Below are 22403 nucleotides of genomic sequence, written 5' to 3'. Positions count from 1 at the left end.
AAATCAGAGAGATAAAGATGTACCAGAATGATTGTGGTATTGGTTACAAATGTCAGGTACAGCAATCGTTCAATTAACAAATAAAATAACAATAACACAAATGTATTTAATCTTTTACAACCAACAAATCCCGTAAATTTACATCAAAAAGCAGAATTACATCACTATTGTTTAAATTAAATAATAGTAAATTAATCGAAAGCATTAATTACGTTATGATTTTTTTAACCTTTATGCATATATAAAGGTTATCCGTATTTCATTGTTATTGTAGATAATTTGGATAGTTGCAATTTTTAGGTAGAATTATGAAGGAAATTACTGTTATTATAACTGTAAATCTTATACTAACAATGAACTTAATTAAAAAATAAAAAGTAAATTTTAATAAAAATTAAAATAAAGTTAAAATGCAAAAACAATGCGGTAATTATTATTTTTATTCTATCTGTATAATTTATTATAGCAGACGTGAATACATCTAAAAGTGTTTATACAAAAATTTCAACTGAAAACTTTTCAATACACTTGAATTCAATACAGCTTGGAAAGTTAAATTAAAAAGTTGAAAACTACGAAATAGTTCAATGAAAACTTTTAAAAGTTGTACAATTTCTTTAGAATGAAGTAAAAATCAATTTAACATCTGTGATTATTCGTTAATAATAAATGTACAATTTCTAATATAACATACCTGATAAATTTCTTTTATCAAACAATTCCAAACAACAGGTTTTCTGATTTGATTTTCAGTTAATCGCAATCACAATCACACACACACACACACATATATTATACGATTAGTTAATATACATTTTTATCCCCAAATTAAATAAAAATTAAAAAAAAAACCATTATTTAATGCTCATAATAAAATATTCACTTTAAATATTACAAATAATTGTGTTCATGTAATAAATTTGTGTGTTTAAGTAAATATATTGCTTCTTTTTGTTCCATAAGTCATGTTTTTCCTTCAAAAATATTAATTAAGAATCTATTCCGCACAAAAGAAGATTTCTCACGAAATCAAAGGAATATAAAAAGATGACAAAGTAAATTTATTGGGACTTTGTTGTACAGGCTTATGGTTGTACAGGGGTGTAGTAAGATTTTTCATACGGGAGAGTGGGAATAATTTTAATTCCTAAAATTTAAAAAAATTCAATGGCACTTTTATAAATTCGTAATTTAATTATATAAACGGTTATTGCATAAAACGAAACATTATTTCTCACGTTTGCAAATGCAGTCAAATTTATTTATTTTTTTTTTTGTAATTTATTTTATATTTTCAAACAGAATAGGCCTCAATAAATAATATGAACTCTAAATGAAAGCGTATAAATTTAGTACAACTTAATTCTACATGTTTCAGTTCCTGACATGTTTCAGTTCAGTCCTTTTATTATCGATTAAGCCATCTTAAGTTAAATATCACTTGATCTCTTAATTATCGCGTAAATGAAGATACCACCTAACTTGTAACAAAAAAATATTAAAAAGTTGTTATGAAAAAAAATTTAAATAGTAAATTAACAGTAAAAAAAGGTAAAATTTAAAAATTCGAAATAATTTTCACTTTCTTTGCTCTACCTTAGCAAATGTTATTTATCTCTCATTTTAACATTTATAAATTGTGTAGTGATAAAAAATAATGATTATAATAATTTATATTAGGTAAATAATACGTAAAAAATATAAATGTATTCAGAGAATATATTAAAAATTCCTCTCTCTTCAATCAAATCACCTGAATTATTAGTATTAATAATAAACAACTAAACATTCTTAATCTGTTCTTTGTAGATTTTTAAATCTGTTCATATGGATTTGGTCCTGATAAAATTCTTACGCTAAAACTCCTTTAAATGTATGTCAAGGTTCGCCACCACATTTATTAGGTTTTATCTGGTGAATGTTATAGAAATAAAGAAATAAACATATTTCATCTAAAATTCCTCTAAAACATTCCTTTATAAATGAAATATTTTCCGACCTATGATGTTATATATCATGTTTTACTAATGAAAATGATGCAAGCAAGCTATATCGTTGGTTAAATCGTAATTTAGATCCATGAAATTCATTAAAAAAGTAGATAAATTATCAATTTAACATGTAATAAGAAGAAACTAAAACCGCATGATTTCCGGTACTTTCCAAGACTCTCTAGACCGGTAATGAGTATCGGGTATTCGATCACAAAAAACTATTTTTTTTAATTTTTTAAAGCCAAAAGAAATACTTGTTTCTCACTGAACTGAGAAAGAGATTTAGTAATTTCCTAAATTCATGGAGTTAATTTTTTTTTTAGTTTTACTTCTAATAAAAATATTTTCTGATTTTTTCATCACATATTTTGTATTTATATTTCTTTCAAATAAATTTTATACTCACACAAAAATATTAATAATAAAATAATTTAAAATATTTCACCACGATTTTGTTATTCCTAATTCTACGTTCAGGTTACATAAAACATCATGAGAAACCCATTAAAAAAAGATTAATTAATTATATACATAAAATATAAGAAAATAGATCATCCATTGATTGTTAAAAAATACACTTTTCTCATGAAATGTCATTGTTCATACAGACTTCAACATGTACTTTTATTTATAGCGTTCCTTAGTTGAAGTTCATTTTTCATGTTTTCAGCAAATTCTTTCAAGATTTTTTATGTTTAACACTCTTCTACTTCACATTATACGTAGAATTTTCTTTTTATACCTTTGGTTCAAATATAAATTTAGTTACAAGCAGTTTTAATGAAACATATTTTTAATGACTAAACAGACTCATCTGATTGATTATAGCAAAAATTTTTGATTATAAATTTTTCGGCATATTATCTTCATTTTTTTTTATTTCTTACATTAATACATTTCAAGATTCTTTTCTTATTTGTTAACTCAAAATTTGAATGAAATACAGATTTAATTTGCAAATGCATTTAAAATATAATTCCTTTCGATTACGGATTATACGGATTTGAATACTAGATCGTGAATACCAGTGTACTTTGGCGGTTGGGTTTCTCTTCCCACCAACCGGCAGAACGTCCAGAATGGCAGGTCAGCCCCCCCCCCCCGTCTGCTCTTTTAATTCTTTTGTCTTGGACCTTTTACCAGGCCCGACTATGTCGTTCCCAGATCCCCACTTGATTTACAATCATATATATCATCCTCATTCATCTTCTGAAGCAATATGGTGGTTCCGGAGATTAAACAAAAAAAAGAAAATATAATTCCTTAAAGCTCATGAAATTTAGACCGTAATGATATTTATTAAGTAAAATTAGCTAATCAATATCAGTCGTTCGAAAATGAGATATCAATAGAATTTCGTAAGGTTCAGCATGCGCTGATCTGATTTTTTGTAGGCTTTTATTCAACTATTGACCAATAAGATTTCAGTAAACCAATTTTTTTCCCCAATTAAAAATCGTTTGTATATTAAATGTACATATTTAACTATTAAACTGGCCTAACACTTACATTTGATTGTATAGCATAAATAGTTTTGATAAATGTATTTCGTCCTTAATTTAATAAAATAAAGTTGAAATATCAATAATCTTTGCTTTTAGAAATACACAAAGATATCGGAAGTATTGTGAGATTTTTTTACCATTATTTTTATTACGATTTGGGATTAATATTGCTAAAAAAAATTTATTTATATATACTCGTATATTAATATTTATATATAAATTCTAAACTACAGATTGAATCAATTTAAATCACGCATGTACTATTAAAATTTCAGCTGGCGAAATATATTCTGTTTAATATTTCTATCTGCATTGATTGTGTTGCGCATATTTTTGCAAACGAAGTGCATTTCATCTTTCATTTCCCCAATTTATGTTAGCGTGCAAGATAGTATGCGATAATATAATTTGAAAATATATAATTGTGTCTAAAATATTAAACATTCAAGTATTACTAGATCATAATTTTTTCAGGTTTGTTGTGTATTAGCCGCTAGCCTGTTTACAGCTAAAGCCGGTAACCTAGGTTCAACATATGGAGCTCCTTCAAACAGTGGATCAGACGTATCATCACAATATGGAGTGCCATCATTTGGAGATGGCGGTGGAGCGATAACTGCAGCGTATAATATACCATCCTCATCTTATGGCGCACCCTCAGGAGGATTTGGTGAACAGGGTAACGGAGGAGGATATGCTAGTAATGGAGGAGGTTATGCTAGTAACGGAGGATATGGTAGTGGACAAGGTGGTCATGATCACTCAGAACCGGTAATATTATCTTTTATCTAATTTCAATTTTAACTTTTTTTTTAAATCACAACTATTTTTCTTAACCGTCATTTGTTGTCACGAATAACGTACTTACAAATTACTTTTCGGAGACAGAAGTTGTAGTCAGTACTAAGATGTTTGGAATGCAGTAAAAAATAAAACAATAAATAAAAAATCAATGACAATATTTTAAAACGAATAATTATTTAAAATTAAAATCTAAAGTATACTAAAAACTACTTTGAAACTTCTAATTTTTATCTGACATTTGAAATTTATTTTAACATTAGTTAGGTATAAAAATCTAAAGTGTAACAGTTGTTTTATATTTAAACCAGATATTTCTAATTTCGGTCGATCTGGTTTTGGTTTTGGACACGAATCTCGATTAGAAATTGTATTTAAAAAATAATTGTATAAAAATAATTTCACAAAAATCTACTGCGTAACTGAGGGGTGATAGTCTGTGGTTTTCAAAAGTGAAAAAATAATTAAATACCCATTTAAACATACATTCAATATAATAAATTAAATTTTTTAATTGTATTTTAATTTATTGTAACTACTAAGGCTAGCCTACTACTAAGGCTGTAGCTATAACTAAGGCTGATAAAAATGACATTAAACGGTTTTATTCATTGCTGATATAATTTCCTTATTGGTCTTCTGTTAATGACAGAGGTTGAAAAAGTGAACTGGCTTATATTTTGTAGTGAAGCCGTAACAATAAAGAATACACGAATCACAATCATATTACTTAGTCATCAGTACTGATGAATTATAGCTTTTTATTATTACACGTGGTAATGTGCAATGAAATTATTTTCACAGACATCATATTCATAATTTTTTATATATGTCATTTGATGTACGGTGAGGTATTTTAACCTGTAACACTGAAATACCTTCAAAGAAGAAAAAGATGGTATGATATTTAAAAACGATAATTACCCTGATTAACCCTAGAAAAGGAAAACTTTTGTTTCTATAGCAGGGTGCTTTAGAAAGTTTTTCATTTTTTTTTTTTAAGAAGAAAAAAAAACAAGTAAAAATCCTTAATTTACAGAAGTTTCAAAAGTTACATATAAAATTAGCGTAACAGTGAAAAATATTAATGCCCTTAAGTGTTTTTATTTCTGAAAAGTAGTACAATTTTAGAGTTTTTAAATATTGATTTTCCCTCAAGAGGGTTACAATTATTTTCAAAACATTACAAAATGAAATTATACAAAATCAGTATTTTTTCTTAACTACATCCTAAAATGTAATTAATAATAGATCAAATATAGAGTTAATTATTCCATTAATCTAATCATCTAATATCTATTAATTGCATTAATAGATAAATAAAATTAATAAAATACATCCAATTTTAATTCTATAATACGTATGAAAAAAACGTGTACTGTTTTCATTCGTACAGCCTAAATTAGTTATAATAAATCTACAAGAAAGTCTACAATTAATTAAATAAACTAAATAATAGCGTAATGACTACAATACGATGAGTCAAAACTCGAAAAAAAAGCCTAATCAAGATGATGATGTGATTACAAAATTATAATACAGATAATCGTAAAGACTTATAAGAAAGAATAAAATGTTAGTTCTCGATTAGTATCGAAATAGAGACAATAAGATGCGAGTTAGTCAACAAAATATTGTCTATCGTAAAAAACTGCGTTAATTTGTTTTACTGGCGTTTAGAATGAAAACTAAATGTTAGAAAAATCGACTGCTTCCAGTTCTACAGTTAAGTAATTACTGGTAAAACAGAATCGTAGAACTTAAAAATACCTAATTCCCTATAACCTTGAACGTTCCTAAATAACAACCGTATTGACAAAAAAAATTCGTACACCCAAACGCATGCAATTATATTACCGAACACATTCAGCCATTTATTTGCCAGTGACAACCTAACACAAAAATTTTTAAAGAAATAATACTACTACAAACCACTTTAAAAAAAAAAAAAACATGAATTAAAATTTATGTGTTCAACATTAATTTTATACATGATTTTATTGAAGTAAAACGTATTTTCTTAAAATGTATAATTTTAATTATTTTATTTTTATTGAAGATCTTTATTGTTTTTTTATATAATTCATTGAAATAATTTATATTTTATTAAATTTTATTTTATTATAAAATTATTTAGGTAAAATGTCAATTTTATCTGTTCGATTACTGGTCCTTATTTTAATTAATCAAATAACTTTCAGTAGAATTCTGACAAAAATGATACTTGCAATATGCAATGTTTTTCTTCTGTCTGTTACTATTTACAATCGGTACCTCATAGGAAACTATAAGTAAATTTTGTTAATAATAATCACGTGAAATAAGGTACCCGACGAAACCCCTCATTAAAGCTTACAAAGATTTAACCCCTCATACATAGACAAAGCACTTGTAACTGGTCATAGTAAAGTTCAATACTCAATACACCACCAGAAACAAAATCAAAGGTAAAAAGAACAAAAATAAAAACAATGTCATTGTTTTATCTTTAGTGTTGTTTTCATATATTGACAGGTATGAAATAAAAAAACAATATATGAAACAATATATATATATATATATATATATATATATATATATATATCTGTAGATAAAACAAATATTACAAATAGTTGTAATTTGTAGACTATCAAAGTGACGTTCACTCACAGAGACAGACTCATCCTGTGTTCCTACGCCTAGGTTCCCGTCCACTCCTCTGGTTACATCTACCAGGTCCAGCAAACGGAAACTTTTTAGTCGCTTTATGTCATCGCTGTTGTCAAATAGATTTACTGCCATATAATTTACATGTTTTTCTAATCTTGTTTATGCCATGAACTAAATTTTTTAAACTCTTCGTAAACAGAAGGTAATGAATGAATCTCTCTATCCCTAACAAACCATGAAGCCTCTATTAGGGCCCTCTGTTATGCAAACTGAAATTAATAGTATTATTTTTCTTGATTTATTATTTTTTTTTAATAATTTTTTTCTAACTAGTTTTAAGTAAAAAGGAAAAGAACAAATATTTACTACTTTCTTCTAGTTAAGTATTATTATTTTTATGCACTACAATATCTAATACAACAAACCACATAAATTCATCAGAAAAGTATTTTTAAAACCTATCTTTTTCTTTGGGTTTAAGAAATTGTTGTCGCATCATAATCCTTTAAAAGAAGTCATTAAAAAGTAATAATATTACGTGATTAAAGAGGCAATCTTAAATATCTTATGTATTTAAGGAGGGTAATTTATTTAACAGTAAGTCCATATTTTGCGAGGTATATGTATGTAGTATTATGATACTTTATCTTATATTATGTTATGCAATTATCAAAATATACCTCATTTTAAAAATTAGATCTTTATACTTTTACCCATAAAATATTATAGCCCTGTTATATAATCCCTGGTACTATAATCGCAATGGTAAAAATTAAAGTTAAAAACCGTTTTCGCGTTTAAAGAATACTTATAAATTCTAAACAATTTGATTTTAAAGAGGGAAATTAAATAGTGTTGAATTAATGAAAATTTATTTTATCAAAATTATTCTTATCGCAGTGATCATAAATGAAGTGTTTCCACTCGGATCTTTTACTATTAACTGAAGTGTAACAGTACATTCAAAAGGGAAACCTAATGGTATACAGTACTTACATGAATGTTTGTTTGCTCATGAGACTCCTGGTTGAATGATATAAGCTTTGGTACAGCTTTAATATTGTGAGCTCACTAATTAATGTGAACATGACGAGTAACTATTCAGTATAATGTAATTAAAATATTGAATAAGTGTACCTGTATATATTTAATTGCCACTTTCATTGTAAAATCATACAATATAAATTAAACAATAATGAGCTCTTTAAAGAAACCAGAACAACTCTTATGCGTGATTTTTTCCGTACGTGAAAAATTCCACACACCGATTTAATGAAGCAAATTAAAAATTATACACCTTTCATATATGTCACTAAAATGTAAAATAAAATTGCTTATAATCCCTCAAATGTAAACATATTTTCAAAAATTCAAGCCTGAATTATTCTAATGCTAATATACGTAAATAATTCACAGCTTATTAGTCAATATTGCAACAATAAGCTCTCGGCAAATTTTGTGCATTAAACCATAATATATATTATACACGAAGTGGTAAATAAAAATAAAAAGTGTAATTTTTATTTACATTATTGGGAGATGTAATTTTTTCATTTAATTTTTAAAACATTCGTTATTCAAAACATAAAATTTCTGATTTATTATCTTTGAGTCATAAATTAACCCTGTATGTTGTTACTATTAATAATTTGGTTATTTAAGCTTTAATTTATTCTACTTCCCGTTAATCTTTCACTGTTGATATTAAAAATATACGTGGGATAATGACTGAGGAATTGAAATGAGAAAGAAACAAGTAAACTCATAGGTTTTAGAATATTTCACAGTGCTTAGTACGTGGAATAGAAATATATATTAAGTTAAGAAGATAATCATGGATGACAGAATTAATAAGAGTATTATGCGTATTTTAAAACTAACAATATAATAAATACTCAGCTAGATTCATTTGAAAATTACACCGTATATTTTGTTGTTTATTCATTAAAATAATCGAGTTCATTTTACGTAGGAATATAACCTCTATCGTTTTTATTTTTATTTTCGGAGCCCATATTATTCAATTTTTTTAAAAATTGGACTAATAAAGTGAATTATCAAGAAGAATAAAATATATAATTTTTCCCTTAATGTTTTGAAATCTATATGCAATGACAAAAAAATATTTGATGATACGAATCAATACTTATCACCGTTCACATACTGGGTAAATTACAAAAAAAATTAAAAGTAAAACTAAAATTTTATTTAGATTTTATGTTTTATGTTTCCATTTTTTATTATATTTTTGATTTTAGATTTTGTTGTATTGATTTCTTTTATTTATTATGTTTTTTTTTTTTTAATGTAAATTGATTTCTGTATTCTTGTTGGTGTTTGCTTGGGAGTTATTCAATTTTTACTACAATTATAATTTTACCCTGAAATATAAATAGAATTTTGAAATTTTTTGAAATAATTTTATACATTTTTTTATATTTTATCAATTCATTCAAACAACTTTAAAAAATAAGTTTAAGTGCATTTATTTTCATTACGGAGTACGTGTATGTACTCGTAATATACTCGTAATTTTAGGAGCAAATTATGTAATGGTATATAAAATTATGTATGCGATTCAAAATTACTGATTTGATATTAATTAATAATATCAATGCAAAAATTACATAATTCATTACGAATTTTAACTAAAAAATTATCCCGAAAAAAATAATTTATTGAATAAAAAAAATAAACAAACAAAAATAACGAAAATATATTCTAAATAATTAAATTAATTATTAGCCCCTTTGAAATTACTTGACCCCGTTCAGCAGTACAATTAAATATTTTTACTTCCAAATTTCAACGTTTTGTTTTATATTTATATGAATCACATATTTAAGGCTATAATTAATTAAATAGATGTAAGGAAGGTTACGCAGAAAATAATTTATCCGAGAAAAAACTTTAAAATGAAAGCAAAACAGCAAAATATTTCTGTAGTTTGAGCTAATCAATGAAATGTAATGACAGTGAACTTTCTCTTCAATTTGTTTTTTTTTTTTAATTATTTTAATAAAAAAAAAAAAAAATTAAATATCAGGAAAAAAGTATTTTATAATGAAATTAAAAACGTGTAATACTATATCGGTAAAAATTATAAAAATTATTTACGTTATTAAAATTACAAAAATATATTCATACATATAAGGTGATTACATTTAAATATAAAATATTTAAACAATCTCTTACATTTTTTCGGAAATAAAGTAGAAAAAATAAACAGTAATAATTAATAATAAATAAATAATAATGTGTTTATTATTATTATTTTCTTAATTAAAATGTATACTAATATTAAAAGTTTAATTGGGAATAGAAAAGAATGGAGACGGATAAGATTCAAGGGACCTACCCCAGGGCCGATAACCACATGGTGATCAGTGTAATCTTAAATATGTTTTATAAAATTACATCAATTTTTGTATCGTTCAGTGAAATGTTATTTCTTTAGTTCATAGAAAAACATTCCTTCTGTATCCAAGATATTCCTTCCCTTAATTTCTTTTCTTTATTTTTACATTCGAAAGTACATTTACCTATTCGGTAGATAAACTTGGTTCGTAATTTTTATCGAAAAGGACTTTACTAATATTAATATTCTTCTGATTTTTCAAAAAAATTAATTAGAATTAAATAACGAGACAACAGCATTGCTTATCAGTTTTCACTTTTTTTCAGTTACACTTTTCCTTTAAATATGTATCCATGAGAAAAGAAACAAATTTAACTTAAAGAAAAATATTTATTTTTTACTTCCTTCAGTTTCTTACCTAGATAAAGACACGTTTTCTACCAGCTTAAGTCTCATCAGCTTTGTATTAATATTCTAACAAAATTATACGTCAAATTTAATTTTTCTTTATATGGAAAACTTTCCATCAACTAGAAAATACAGCATAGTTGATCGACTAATATAATCAAGTAATAGACAATAAATAATATTTTGTACACCAAAGACTAATTAAACAAGAAATACGTTAATTATTTTATTCTATTTAAATATTAAAACAATATTTCTAAACTAATATAGAAATTAATTTTATTTTATACATAGATGAAGGAAAGCGAATACGATAACTAATACAGTCCCTAATAAAGGTTTCAATGATAACCCATTCTCTCACATTAATTAAAAAATAAAACCTACACAAAAAACAATAATAAAAATCAAATTCTAATTAGAAAAAAGGCACGGTTTGATCTAGTAACAAAACCGTATGTCTAATAATACATTTTAACGATAATAATAATTACAAATAACCAGCAGAAAATAATCTCTTCAACTTTTCATTTCATTCAATGAGCGAACAAAGATTCTCACTCACATGCATTAAGAAAACTTTCACATACCCACAGAATAAATATCAGTTTAATAATGTTATTTACAAAATATTCAATTAAATTTGTGGGACAAAATTTGTTTGTAAGATCTGGTTGTTCTAATCATGTCTAGTTAACAAATTATGCTCTTCACGTAACCTAATCTAATGTCGTATAAATTCAGGTCATAATTGAGAAGTAATTAAACTATTAAAGTAATTAACCACATAAACTTTTGTATTAGTTTATACTAGTTTACAATTAGTATACAAAGAAGTAATTATTATATTATCTTAAATTAAGAAATATTAATTTATCTACACTTGTATTAATTTATTTACACTACCTTACTATTATTTTCATTTTTACTATTAAATTGCCTATAATTCCCATAATTTAACATCAATTTATTGAAGTGTTTCTAACTGAACATAATTCTGTCGGAGGAAAAACTACAACTCTTCTTGCTATTCTCACATCTCACATATCTGAAAAATTTGTTATACCAATTTATGTTCTATCTGTTTACGCATCTACGAAGTAGTAATTGTAAAAACAATTTAATGACACTTGTAGATTGAAATAAAATCCTAATGTAAATAAAATTTCAACTTAAATTATTTATTGGGAATCCTCTCTCTAACAAAAGTAAGGGTTTTATATTTACTTAGTACGCATATTATGAAAAAAAAAAAAAAAAATTAAAAGTCGTAAAATGTTTAAATCGAACAAAATTTCAATTTAAAAAAAAAACGGTTCTTTTGAACTTCGAATCTGAAGCTCACATTTTTTTGTTTTATAATTTTAAAAGATTATTTCATTAAAAAATGAAATTTTTTTAAAAGTTGGAAACAATTCGTGTTTAAAAAAATTTCAGAAAACTAAACAAGTGCAAATTTTGAAGTAATTAAAATCGTGATTAAACAAAAAAAGGTACACTCATGAATAAAGCTGAAAGTTACAGAAAAATTTATATTTTACATATTTAAGTTTTTTTTTTTAAATTATTCAAAAATAATTTATATTAATATAGTTTATATTCATATACGTACATTAAAAGTTTAAAAATATTCAGTAATTCTTGAGAAATATAAATAAATTGACATTTGTTTATTAAATTAAGTTGTAAGTTACTTTATACATTTTCTAATAAAATTATTTTTCTTTTCACGAAACATAAAATATAACTTTTTTTTAAATTTATTAAAGTAACTGAAATATTTCTATAGACTTTTAAATCTTTTGACCATTAAAACACTAGGAAATTTTAAATATTATATCTTTTCTTGTGTGGTAATAATCTAAGCATCTATAAAGTTTGTTTAAATATTGTGAAAGCGAGGCCTTATTTTAAATGAAATATAATATATGAAATCACTATCATTAAGGAAAAAATCATTATTGTGACTGACTTTTATGAATAAAGAAAAATAAAATGGCATTTTCTTCCGTACCCTAGATGACAGATCCTGGTCATTCATCAAACTTTCAGAACCATTATCACGGTTAACATTAACCTTTTCTTTCACTTTCCTGTTATCTTGATATAAAAAAAAAATAATAATTTAGTTTAATTCTTTATTATACTAATCCAGTTTTATTCATGAAAATACTGAAAGTGATAATTTGATAATGTGTAAAAAAACAATAATACCCTGAGTTAAGTACGGAAATAATTAAAAATGAAACTATATACTCCTAATATATGAACAATTTAGAAAGTAAAATATTTTTGTTATTAAAATCATCATAGTAAAATCGTACTTACATTATTAGAATGCAATAGCCAAAATAAAATTTTATATATATATATGTATAAAAAAGTTAAAAAAGTATTTATGACATAATAATATAAGAACATTATACACATTAATAAATTCAATACAAGCAATAAAATCAGTGACCAAGTAATTAAGATATAATGCAGTTCTTTTCACTCATAATAAACCACAAGGTGTAAATTTTAGTCACTTTTCGGGAAGTAATTTCGGGTGTTATACAATTAATAAAAGTAGATTTTTTTTTCATTAATAGAATTATTTATTTTATTTAAAATTACTGAATCTTCTCTATAATTAAATAAGCTTTATTTCAGACGTTTACTACCATTCATGTTTTTTTTTTTTTTTTAATACAAATAAACTTTTTAATTAAGATAAGAAAATAAATTTTGTTTACCTGTAACATTAATCATTATTATGCAATCTATTACATAATATTTATATTAAAAAAATCATTGATTTTTAATAAGACGGAATAAATTTTAAACTACGATTTTCTTTTATAATTATATCAATACTTTTTAAATTATTTACTTAAACTTGCAGCCATTATCTCTGACACCGGCGATTTTACTACTTCCGTACAACTTCAACTGTATACATTTTGGAATATTGGAATACATTGGATTATTGATTATATAATTAATTATATTATTGATTATAATTGGAATACATTTTGATTATAACCAAAAAATCCAATAGGATATAATTGTTGAACAACAATTTGTTGGTTTTACTAACTAACACGTTCTTCTTCATAAATTTGATATCTCCTTAAATGTAATATTAAAAGTATTCTAAATTTAAAATTAAGGAATACTACTGATTACGAGTACAGAATCGATAAACTTAATAAACAAAAGGTGTCAGGAAAATGTCAGAATATAATGTGATTAATCAACGTACTTACTACTTTCGTGATCATTGTTATATGTTTCCTAAAGTTCAAGTGCATTAATAAATTTTAATAATTTTTTGTTTATAGAATATAAAGAACGTTGTAAATTTAAAATATATTTTTATTCGTTTCCATGAGATTTCTATCTGTAACTTTGACAATTTCTATGATAAGTTAATATATTCAATATATTTTTATTTTAGTTTACCTCCTGTTTTCCCGATGTAAAACTTTGTGCGGTTGATAAAAAGTTAGTTTATATTCCAGGAGCATTATGTTTTTGGGGCGAAGGATTTATGTACAGTTGATAATTTTGTATCTTTAATTTTTAATGTTACATTTTTTCCTGCGTTTTTGTTTTGAGATTCTTTTTTGAATCTTTTTTCGTCTTTTTTTTGGGGGGGGGGGGTTTGTCATTTTTTTAGTAAATTTCAACCTGTACAGTGGTCAACCTTCAGAACCTAAAAATTTAAGAAAAAACTTGTCTGTTAAACTTAAATTTGATTCGGCTTTATATAAAAAGGTAATTATTTTACATCTACATGACGGAAAATTAACTAGATCATCATCGATATTAATTTTAAATTCCATTTAAATGTTCTAAATAAATAATTTCGTATAATTTATAATATAATTTGACAAGCTTCCTGACAGAGTATTTCATCTGAAAGATTCCGTACTTAAATCACGGTCGGGCTTGGATTTTTTTTAAATGCTACAAATATTTCATATCATATTCCCATGCATAAGCCTTGTTTGTGCTTAATCATCAGAAAACAAAAAAGAAGAAAATTACGATAAAAACATAAGAAGAAAATTTAAAAACACGTATAATGATGGAATATCCTACTCATGTCGTCGAAGAAATTATGAAACATGTACTTTTTTCTAAAATGTCTTTTATAAAGTCATTATTAACATTATTGATATATCACTTTTTATATAAAATACTTATTTTTAATAAAGAAAAAGAATAAATAGACTTATATCGATAATGTACTTAATTTGAATAAGAAAGTACGTATGTATAATTAACAATTACCTCCTAGTTCTATCGAGGTTTGGAATCAATGGTGAACTTATTTAGCAGTACTTACATCCAAAAGTAAATAGTATTTTAGTCAAGTGGTTTACAAATTACGGGTTGGTGAGAATAAGCTAATGTTGTCTTGTTGAGAATAATACTTGAACTTTTTACTGCATGAAAAATTATGTATTCCTCGGAACTTATTTGTAATTATAGTAAGAAAATCATAATTATCGTAATTTACTCATCACTGAAGAAAAATAAAATATTCTGCAATTTCAAAATGTTACAAATATTTTATGGAATAGGCAGGAAGTGCAAACTGAGAACGAATATCTTGGTTGGTCATAATTAGCTGATATTAACTAATTCAGGTACTTAGCTTTCTTCTGAATTCATATATAATACGTCTAAATTAATCTCCTTTTCATCAATATTACAGTTTCTTTATCCATTAATTTCAAGTTACTTTTTATTCATTCGAATTCAAAGTATAAACGCAAAACTACTACGTAGCGATTCATGAACCTTGACTAATTACAATGAAGAACGAATGCTTTTACTAATTCCTTTACTCGTAATTAATGCAGTATTATTTTACATCTTAGATCTTTCCTCCTATCAGATGATTCAAACATAAGAATTAATTAGTTACAAATTCATTTTCGTTTTCATATTATAATTCCTATACTCTTGCAATTTAATTTATATAGTTTGTCGTAACATATTCTTCTCTTCTATTTTACAAAAACACTTAACATCTCCTTACATTTATGTATTATTGTAATTCGCATGTACAACTGAAATGAAATATCCCAAATCTTCACTACTACGTTAATTTTTAATAGATATGAATTATTTCAAATAAATTACAGCAATCAATCGCAGCCCGTAAAAATTAGATTAAATTATATTTTCTATCGTTAAAACGTTAATAGAAATAGTCATAATGATAAATTTAATTTTAAGCATATTAAATCTTATATAAACTACTGATAATTAGTTTTATTACTTTATAAAGATTACCTTTCTCGACAAAGTAGAATTTACTTAGGTTATTGATTGCAGAGTTTGTTTAATGTTTTCCAGAAAATACTTTATTATAACATACTGGAATACAGATACATTTACATAAGTTTTCAACTTAAACATAAATGGTAATCTAGTATTCACCTTAAATAGTAAATAAGATTTTTATTAAAAAAAATTACTAGAAGTACACATATATTTGAAATTTTTTTTAAGACGCAAACGAAATTCAATGGAACTAAAATTTAAGAACTAATATAAAATGAGGATGAAAAAACATTGCTAAAAATCTATTTGAATTCGTCTAAATGGTTTAAATTCGTTCAGTAAAAACCCTAACAGGTGGGGAGAACCATATCTTCACCAATTAGGTGCTATTAAATCTATTTTGTTATACAGATCCCCAATTCAAATCAAGACAATTTGTTGTTACATTGTTTGAAATATTATTTTCATATTACTTATGGAGTTTGAATGTTAAGATTTAATTAATAACAAATTTTTTGATGAGTGTAACACGAAACTATAATAATTTTTTAATGAGGTTATTAAAATCTATTAAAAGTAAGTAAACAATAAATTTAACAGTGAGAGATTGCATAATACTTATTTTCCAATTCGGATAAAATAATCGTAATTTTAAAATAATACATAATCCATAATAAAATAATAGATTATTAAATTTAAAAACTAATGTATGATATATTTTTTGAAAATAAATTTCATTCTTCTTTTCAATTCTTTTTGAAAATAAATTTCATTCTTCTTTTCAATTCTTTTAGAAAAGGATTTTCATTCTTATTATGAAAATAACCCATTCATTATTCTGAATGAATAGATTTCATTCACTTTTTTCTGATACAAAAAGATTTTCTATCAACAACGGCAGCTTGTTTAAAAAAAAATAGTCTAAACTATTGCGAATTTCTATCAATGAAATCTGAAAAAAAATTTGTATCTTAAATGATTATGTAAAATGAACACGCTCTCAATAATCCACAAGTTCATTCCTTTTTTTGTGTTACATATTAATGTTACTTTTTGTTGATCTATGAATTTAATTTTTTTTCTTTAATAATACACAAAGAAAGTAGGAATATAATTTTATTTCATGATGCAAAGCAAAATAAAGTGTAATTACATAACCACTTTATTTTTAAATGTACTGCAATCATTAAATAGCTACCAAAAAGCATGTCATATTTGAGTAGACAGTCAAGCACGAAATCGCGTACAACTTTTTTTTTCAATAACCCTTTTACTGAAGCAAATAGTTTTTAGAACGAGGACAGTAGTTCAATGTATAGGATTCAGTATAAAGCACTACAGTAAAACATTTTAAATAAGATGATTTACTAAATGACGTCACGAGTTAAATGAATATTGAATAGGCTACCGCTTGCTTACAGAAAAAATCGTGCTCTGGTTGTCGTCTGGATATTTTAGTGGTTCGTAAACACAATGCATTTAACTTTTAGTTTGTGAAAGTGAATCATCGTCTAAATGCAACTTACATATTATACTTTTATGCAACTGATCCATGACAATCGAATTGAGCCGACTTAACCATTACTACCTCCCATGTTCAATAAATAATTATTTTATTATATAATAATACGAAATATTTTTTAAAATAATAATTACAAGTAAAGGATTTTTTTCATTATTTTTACGTATTTCTTTCACAAGTAACATTTTTTTATAATTAATTCACCATATATAAGCTCGAAGCTTGTCAGTGTTATATCCAATGGAAATTTTTTAATATAACAAAAATTCCATACCTGACGGGAATTCGAACTTCGAATCTCCGGATGAAAGGTCAGAGTCACTACCACTCTACAAAGGAAATCATCGGAGTGGCGATTATATTGATAACAAAAACTTGTTAGCCTTATCTGGTTTTAAAACAACTAAACTGGCAGCTGCAGAGTTCAAGTAATGATATAAAATATAATCGATAAGCAAGATTGGTCCAGGTTGATCATGTACGCGTCTTCGCAATTCAGCTATTTTCGAAGTCGGAGTTCCAATGTTCAAATACTAGTAAAGGCAACTTTTATACGGATTTGAATGCTAGATCGTGGATACCGGTGTTCCTTGGTGGTTGGGTTTCAATTAACCACACATCTCAGAAATGGTCGACCTGAGACTACATAAGACTACACTTTATTTACACTCATACATATCATCCTCATTCATCCTCTGAAGTAATACCTGATGGCAATTCCTGGAGCTAAACAGGAGAAAAAAAAGGTTGATCATGAAAAGTATGGTTTCGAGATAACAGGAATATGATGATTTTGTTAATAAGTAACCGATGTATGAAAAATTTATTTATATATCTTAGAGTCGAGTTTCTAACTCATTTTATAATTTTCGGTGTATTTTTTACGATTTCTTCCTTAATATCAATAAATTCACCAAATAAATTAATAAGAATAAATTCACCAAATTTGATTCATTTATACTACTTGCATTTTATTGACTGAGATTCTCTGATAGTCCACAGTAAGTTTCTTCAAACAAAATCAGTGAAAATATTTTTTAACAAATAATTTACCTGGTCAAAAAAACAATTTGAAGATTCTTAGTGTTTGTTTATTTTCTTAATTCTTAAATATGGGGTTTTTACGGCGCAGTAATACGCAATTTAAAGTATGCAGTCATTCTGATGTACAAAGTACTTTTACATGAAACTTCACAAGAATTAATAGAAAAATTTAAAGGAAAATAATAATTATAGTCCTGGACCCCAGATAGCCTTATCACATTCTCAATAGTAGTCACTTAACGTTGCTTCTCTTTTCTCATTTTTATCAAGGCGATACTTTTCGCTTTACATATTTATTTCAAAGTTATTTTTTTATACAAGTTCCTTTTTTTGCAGGTTTAATGCAAAAGCAAACAGTTAAAATTTTATTTATTTATTTTTTAAACAAGCTGCCAATGTTGATACAAATATATTAATCCGGAGCAAAAGAATGAAAATTATTTTCAAAAATATAACATACTGTTAGTTGAATGAATTACTTTAAAAACTAATTAAAAAAAGAAGTTAATATATTCATTTTGCCCATTGCAATCTTATATAATAACTAGGGTATTGATCGAGTGGTCTCTGCCTTTAATTCGGGACGTTTTTGGTTTGAATTCCGATCAGGCTTGGCATTTTATCACCCGCTAAAGAACTGAATCCTATTATTAATAAAAAATGTATTACCGAAGGTATAACTGGATCGCAAGCCTGTTCTTACTGAAGGAGGAGAAAAACGTTATTTAATTTTAAACCTAACTATTATATCATGTGGCAATTGATCTTTTGCTAGATAAAAAATAAGTGTAGTTAATTCCTATGTAATATGTATGACCTTCACGTAATTATAAAAATACAGGCGAACAAATTGAGAGAAAGAATTCACGGTAATATAATAATCACAAGTTATGAAATTATATTTCTTTGTTTTTACTTGCATATATAACTTTAGAAAGCATAAATTATCGCAATATAACATCATTACCGATCAACGTGAAAGTATTTTTTTACTCTGTTATTTTATATATGAATATATACATATAGTAAAACAATTAAAACTTATATGTAAACTAATGTGTAGAGGAATATATTTAAAAAAAGAAAACACTATACTTTATACTTCTTTTTGAAAGTATATATTAGTTATTTAATTAGTAATTCGTTATCATTTTTAAATAATTTTATATCTAAATAGAATCTGTTTTTGTCGTAAAATATTTATTATCCATATAGTGGTAATTATATTAATTTTTAACTGGAATAATTATTACTCCGTTATCTAAATCAAAAATTTAGCATTATTTGAAATTGTTCAAAGTCAATTTAACATTTGTGGTTAGAGATTTTTTAAGCTTTCATAAAAAAGAAAATAATAGTGATTTTAATTAGCATAGTATTATAAAATCATGTTTGGTTATGGTAATAAATGTTTATTGTTTCTGTAACGATGTTTTCTTTTGTTGCAAAATTTGAAAATCTGTTACTAAAAAGTGCAAACTAAAATAAAATCACTAATAGTAAAATTAAAGGATTTAGAAAAAAAATTAAACTAACTGATGATTAATTTGTAGGTATATCAGAAAAATTTTATTTTTATTTCATTTTACATCAGATTCATTATTAAAATTTTATCACCAGTTTTTTCGTTCTGTTTGTTTATTTGATTTACTTTATGAAATGCACAATTTTTCTATTTATATGTAATATCGGTGAGAGCACTTTCGTCATGATGTATGAAAAACTAATTAAAATACATTTCAACTTTTTCATCAGGAAAATATTTGTGATTCGTGATTAAAGTCAACCTCAAAAAGTAACTTTCTTGAGTATTTTCTCTCTTCACTATATAACTTTGCTCATGTTTGACAACTATTAACATTTCAAATTTCTTCTTCCTTTTTTCCTTTTACTTTCCCCCATAATTCTCTGATGTACACATATATTTTCTTTCTTACCGTCCTCAACGAATTTCTTATCTCTCACCCTCAATACTTCACTTTTCGTAGTCTCATTTAAATCACCTTTTAGATGCGTATATACGAATTACTTGAAAATTATTTATGATAAAAATTATTTCGTTAAAACATTGACCTAATTCATCCAGCTATTTTTAAAAAACCTCATTAATTTTTTCTTTGGTTTAACTAATACTTCTTTATTTTACTTTTAGGCTAAACCGTATGAATTTGGATATATAGTCAAGGATCCCCACACAGGAAGTGACTTTAAACAACAAGAAACCAGTGACGGAAACACCGTTAAAGGACAATACAAAGTACTGTTACCAGACGGCAGAACACAAATTGTTACGTATACAGCCGACTGGCAAACAGGATTTCATGCCGATGTAAAATATGAAGGAGAAGCAATATATCCTTCTACGTATGGAAACGGTCAAGGAGGCTATGGAGGAGATTCAGGATTGGGAGGTGGTTCAACTTACGGTGCTCCTTCTGGAGGTTATTCAGGAGGTGATTACTCTGGAGGAGATTACAGCAATGGCGTGGGTGTAGCTACTGGAGCTTCTTATAATAATATCGGTTATGCTGCTAGCGGTAACGGAGGTCATGGAGATCTTTCAGGAGGTCAACAACAGTATGGTGTTCCGGGTTATTAAACGAATAAAATTTCAAAAAGTCAAATGAAAATCAAATGATACGAAATCAAATATGTTAAGACATGAACTGTTATATAATTTTTTGTTTACGATTGTTATTTATGTTTAAATTTAGGTTGAAAAAAAGGCTAACTAAAGGCTAAAAACTATCAGTAATTAGACAATGTGATTTTAATTTTACCATAAAAATACACAACGATTTATCAACCTGTTTTCATTGTTTAGGTAACATGTACATTGTTCTTAGAATTAATCCTTGTTCTTGTTTTGTTTTTTTATTTATTTTGTACAATTATATCATATATATAAATATATTTGTATGTATGCGTGACTAGAAATAAGACTAATGTATAAAGAATTAGTTGTTAGAATTTGTACTAAATTTAAGATAACTGTTTTTATTTTTTATAATAAATGTTTGTAATTAATATTATTGTTTTCTTTTTATAATATATGTGCAGCCATTTAACCCAGTATAACTTTATTTATAGAAATGTCCTGCCGAAGAGTCTGCTTTAATCCGAAATATCTATTTTATCAAAGATACAAAGTTTCTTTTCTTGTTCAAAGTAACCTCAAAAACTAATAAACTAGTATAGAAAATTCCAACAAATTTAGATCTTGAATTAAATAAATTTGAAGTATTTTGATGATGGAACTTTTAGAAGATTTTATAAGAAGATAATGTACATATATATATACTCGTATATATTACATGTATTTATAGATATTCAGAAGTGTTACGTCATCTTACCCTTTAATAGCAAAATAAAAAAAATACGAATAATATTGTGACTCAGTTTTGTTTTTTTATAAAAAAATGAAATGCACAGTCCTTCATTAAAATTAATTGTATTATGATAATTGAACTTGTTTTTCAAAATTGTACTACTTTTAAAAAAAGAATAATCATATATAATACAAAAAGCTTTCTCTTTCTCTGTTTAGTCTCCGGAACCACCGTAAGGTATAACTTCAGACGATGAATGAGGTTGATATGTATGAATGTAAATGAAGTGTTGCAATGTTTCAGGTCGACCTTTCCTGAGATGTGTAGTTAATTGAAACCCGTTCCCCAAAGAAATCGGTATCCACGATCTAGTATTCAAATCTGTATAAAAATAACTGTCTTCACTAGGATTTGAACCTTAGAACACTCGACTTCGAAATGTCGAGTGTTCTAAATTATGCCGTAATGTTTAGCCCAGAACTTTATTACAGCTTTTTGCAATATTGTGCC

At 25.5% G+C, this 22403-nt stretch overlaps 1 protein-coding gene across 1 annotated transcript; it reads left to right on the top strand.

Moving 5' to 3' along the window:
- The first annotated feature begins 17 nt into the window (after window positions 1-17).
- Window positions 18-21374, top strand: LOC142319887 (uncharacterized). The gene is made up of 3 exons (XM_075357560.1): window positions 18-56; window positions 3974-4270; window positions 20717-21374. The coding sequence occupies exons 1-3, from the start codon at window positions 18-20 to the stop codon at window positions 21161-21163; spliced, it is 783 nt and encodes a 260-aa protein (XP_075213675.1). The 3' UTR covers window positions 21164-21374.
- Window positions 21375-22403: the final 1029 nt, after the last annotated feature.

This window comes from Lycorma delicatula, chromosome 2, assembly GCF_047948215.1.
Source record: "Lycorma delicatula isolate Av1 chromosome 2, ASM4794821v1, whole genome shotgun sequence".
NCBI lineage: Eukaryota > Metazoa > Arthropoda > Insecta > Hemiptera > Fulgoridae > Lycorma > Lycorma delicatula.
Note: the sequence above shows the minus strand (reverse complement) of the source record. Positions and strands in the feature narration are given on the sequence as shown.

What these genes read in the sequence shown, in the direction of transcription:
- LOC142319887 (XM_075357560.1), top strand. Translation starts at nt 18, where the DNA reads ATGTACCAGAATGATTGTGGTATTGGTTACAAATGTCAG. An exon ending in GTATTGGTTACAAATGTCAG is followed by an intron (nt 57 to 3,973) that starts GTACAGCAATCG and finishes TAATTTTTTCAG; the next exon opens with GTTTGTTGTGTATTAGCCGC. An exon ending in GTCATGATCACTCAGAACCG is followed by an intron (nt 4,271 to 20,716) that starts GTAATATTATCT and finishes TTTTACTTTTAG; the next exon opens with GCTAAACCGTATGAATTTGG.